General features: G+C 47.3%; 1 protein-coding gene across 1 annotated transcript in view; it reads right to left on the bottom strand. All coding sequences in view use genetic code 11, as the record gives it.

Annotated features, from left to right (window-relative positions):
- Window positions 1-2,600: 2,600 nt before the first annotated feature.
- The window catches only part of EGR_09845 (Prostaglandin-E(2) 9-reductase), a gene marked incomplete at both ends in the record, with an annotated part of 1,425 nt that continues 1,203 nt past the window's right edge, over window positions 2,601-2,822 (bottom strand). The window contains one exon of the mRNA XM_024499094.1: window positions 2,601-2,684. Coding sequence (XP_024346476.1) covers window positions 2,601-2,684 — 84 coding nt within the window. The remainder of the gene's footprint in view (window positions 2,685-2,822) is intronic.

Here is a 2,822-nt window from a genome sequence, read left to right as displayed (position 1 = left end):
AAATAGCTAATCGGCGACATGTTGATGGCTGCTGCAACGCAGTACCGCATCTGGGGAGATGGAGGAGAAACTCACAGAGAGGCAAGTTAAGCACACAGAGAGTGGATTCATCTGGCCTTAGTGCCAGCACCATGACGGTATGGAATTTTACCTCCACAAACACATCTTCAAGCCTTGTGCCAGCGATGTTCAATCAAATGTACTTGTAATATAATTAACGAATGTTCATCGCAAGTCAGACGACTTTGGTGCAAGCCATCAGACAAACTGCCAAAGAATCGTTGGGTGGTTGTCAGCGAAGTCTTGCACTTGGTCCTCGAGACAACTGTCAAATCTGATTAAGCTGGATGGGAAGAGGTGAGAGAGGTAAGAGGGAGGACCAGGACAGCAAGAACATTTGCCAATAGGAAAGGCGGCAATGAAATATTGCAGTGTCCTTACCTCAGAAGCCCATTGCATCGACAATCTGGAGCACCTGAGCGCTCCGTAACGTTTGTCTCCGTGATTTGGCAGATGCTCGGAGGGTGTTCCACTAGAGATAATCGTCCACACACAAGCAACTGCAGGGAGGCACACCCTTGGAATGCAGTCGATGGTAAGGACATGAGAGGTAGATGCAACGTCAACTATGAGGAGCACATTTGTCGATGCATGAGAATGGCTTCTATCCATGGAAGGATGGCGAGGGGTACATGCTTCTCCGCCTGCCATTTACGCGCCTCTAGGATGGAGATGACACTTCCAGCATTAAGTGGGGATAATGTACTGTCCTAGGAGTAAAGAGGAGGGAGCGGGTAGTTAAAAGCAAAGTGAAGGGAAAGAGATTGCTTCTTCTTCTTCTGCAACGAGAAACAATGCTTTGCATCAATCACGGTGGGAATGGAGATTGGAGCAGGTGCTTGGATGCATTGACGCAAACACCAGCTTCATTTGCGATTACCATCTCTCTCTCTCTCTCGACTTGCAATCACTCACCCACAGACTCACAACATATCCACACCGCATTCCAACACAAGTGAATGAATCCAGTAGTGGTAAATGGTTTCAACCGTTTCCTCGATCTGTTACAAGTGAGGAATGCAAATTCTTGCACCGACTTTTGCAAAAGGAGGCTACCAACCTTACACTGCAGGTATGGAAATAATATCACCTTAACTAGTACATCCGACTTCCTGATTTGGATGGATAGGCCTGGGAACAATTGCCAACAAACAACAATCAAACCACCAAATGCAGAAACTTACACCTCGCTTACATGTTGCGGTCAACTAGCTGCACTTCTAGCCATGCATTCCATCTCCCTCTCCCTCTCTCCCTCCTCTTCCTTCCCATCACTCCCACGGATTGTCGTTTCATAACACATTGGCTATCTGCTCCTCTCTGCGCTCTCTTTTAGATTCCGCCATAGCATCAAACATGTCCGAATAGACACCGCTCACAGAGTGAGATAAACAAGTGCCTCCGTCACCGTAAATTCCATCAACACACAGGTAGTCCGACATCCATAGACTGTACAGAGTGGTGGAATGTGATGCCGCACAGACTCGGCGGTCAGTTTAACCACTTTTACTGGTGGCAGAAAAGTTGTGGGCGGAAGTCAACATGTGAAAGATAATCGTCGCCTTACTTCTTCCCATTCCCTTGCTACTTCACAGCAGTGCAGAGAACAGCGATAGCTCTACACGATAATGCTCGTTCCCGTCAATTACGATACCCCAAACTCCAACTTGACTTTCCATGATGTCAGCATCAACCACGTGCCTACACGTCTCCATTTGTTTTGCACTTGCACGTAAGGCAGAGTTGACGCAACTACTTGATTAAACTCATTCATATTTGCAGCTTAAACTATTGCGTCTAAGGCGTCTCTGTCACACTCATCAGGCATTCACTCAATGGCAGGAGAGCTCTTAACTGACAGGATGGAGTGGTGCAACTGCAAACCTCGTGCCTCATATTGTTGCAAGTAGGCTGGTGAATTGGACAGTGGAATGCAAGTTGGAAGCGAAGGCGGTTGTGGTTATTTGCCTGTCTTCTTGAGAAAACATCTGTCAAGTGTGTGCGTGTGTGTAGAATGGAACGAGATCGTGCCTCCATGTGCATGGCTCACACAGACCAATTTGCGCATTATAAGGTGGTCCATGTGCGGAAGTACAGCGTCTCATCCGAAGGTTGTATTTCACGCATCAGACAAGGCCTAAGTTAACCCACAACTAAATTGTTCTTTTCCTCTACTAGTACCACCAAGGCCAAGTCCCTCCTTGAAATATCCCACCACGCCCAACAACATAGATGGTTTGGCTCCGCCATGAAAGCCATCCATGACAATGCACGTCCTACCACTAACCACTTTCTTTACAATGCTACTTCATTTTAAACCTTCAGTTCCCCACAACTATACTATTCATGCAGTCCATGTACTCGGTCCATCAACTGGACTCACCATCGACCCATCCCACTGCCCCAAACCCACCCAACTCACTCCCAATCACACTAAAATCAGCAGAGACTGTGTGTGCTACAATATCATGCATTCTATTGACCATGCGTTAGCACTTAGCAAGGTGATAAAGTAAGGAAGAGGAGAGACACGCCAGCATTCACTCAGCCACGATTGCCCGTGTGGAGAAAGAGGACAGCATACCATCAGAACTCCTCGTGGAACGGATATTCCGGGTGATTCGCTAGACTACAAGGGGCAAAAATTCACGAGCATAAGCAAAATTGAGCGGCCACACAATGAGCCAACTTCATCACCCACACGTGACTACGTGTTAGGCGCACTTTATTCTGCACAAACCATGAAGTGCATAACTCACATC

This window comes from Echinococcus granulosus (genome assembly GCF_000524195.1).
Source record: "Echinococcus granulosus chromosome Unknown EG_S00171, whole genome shotgun sequence".
Taxonomy (NCBI): domain Eukaryota; kingdom Metazoa; phylum Platyhelminthes; class Cestoda; order Cyclophyllidea; family Taeniidae; genus Echinococcus; species Echinococcus granulosus.
This window is presented reverse-complemented; position numbering and strand designations above follow the sequence as displayed.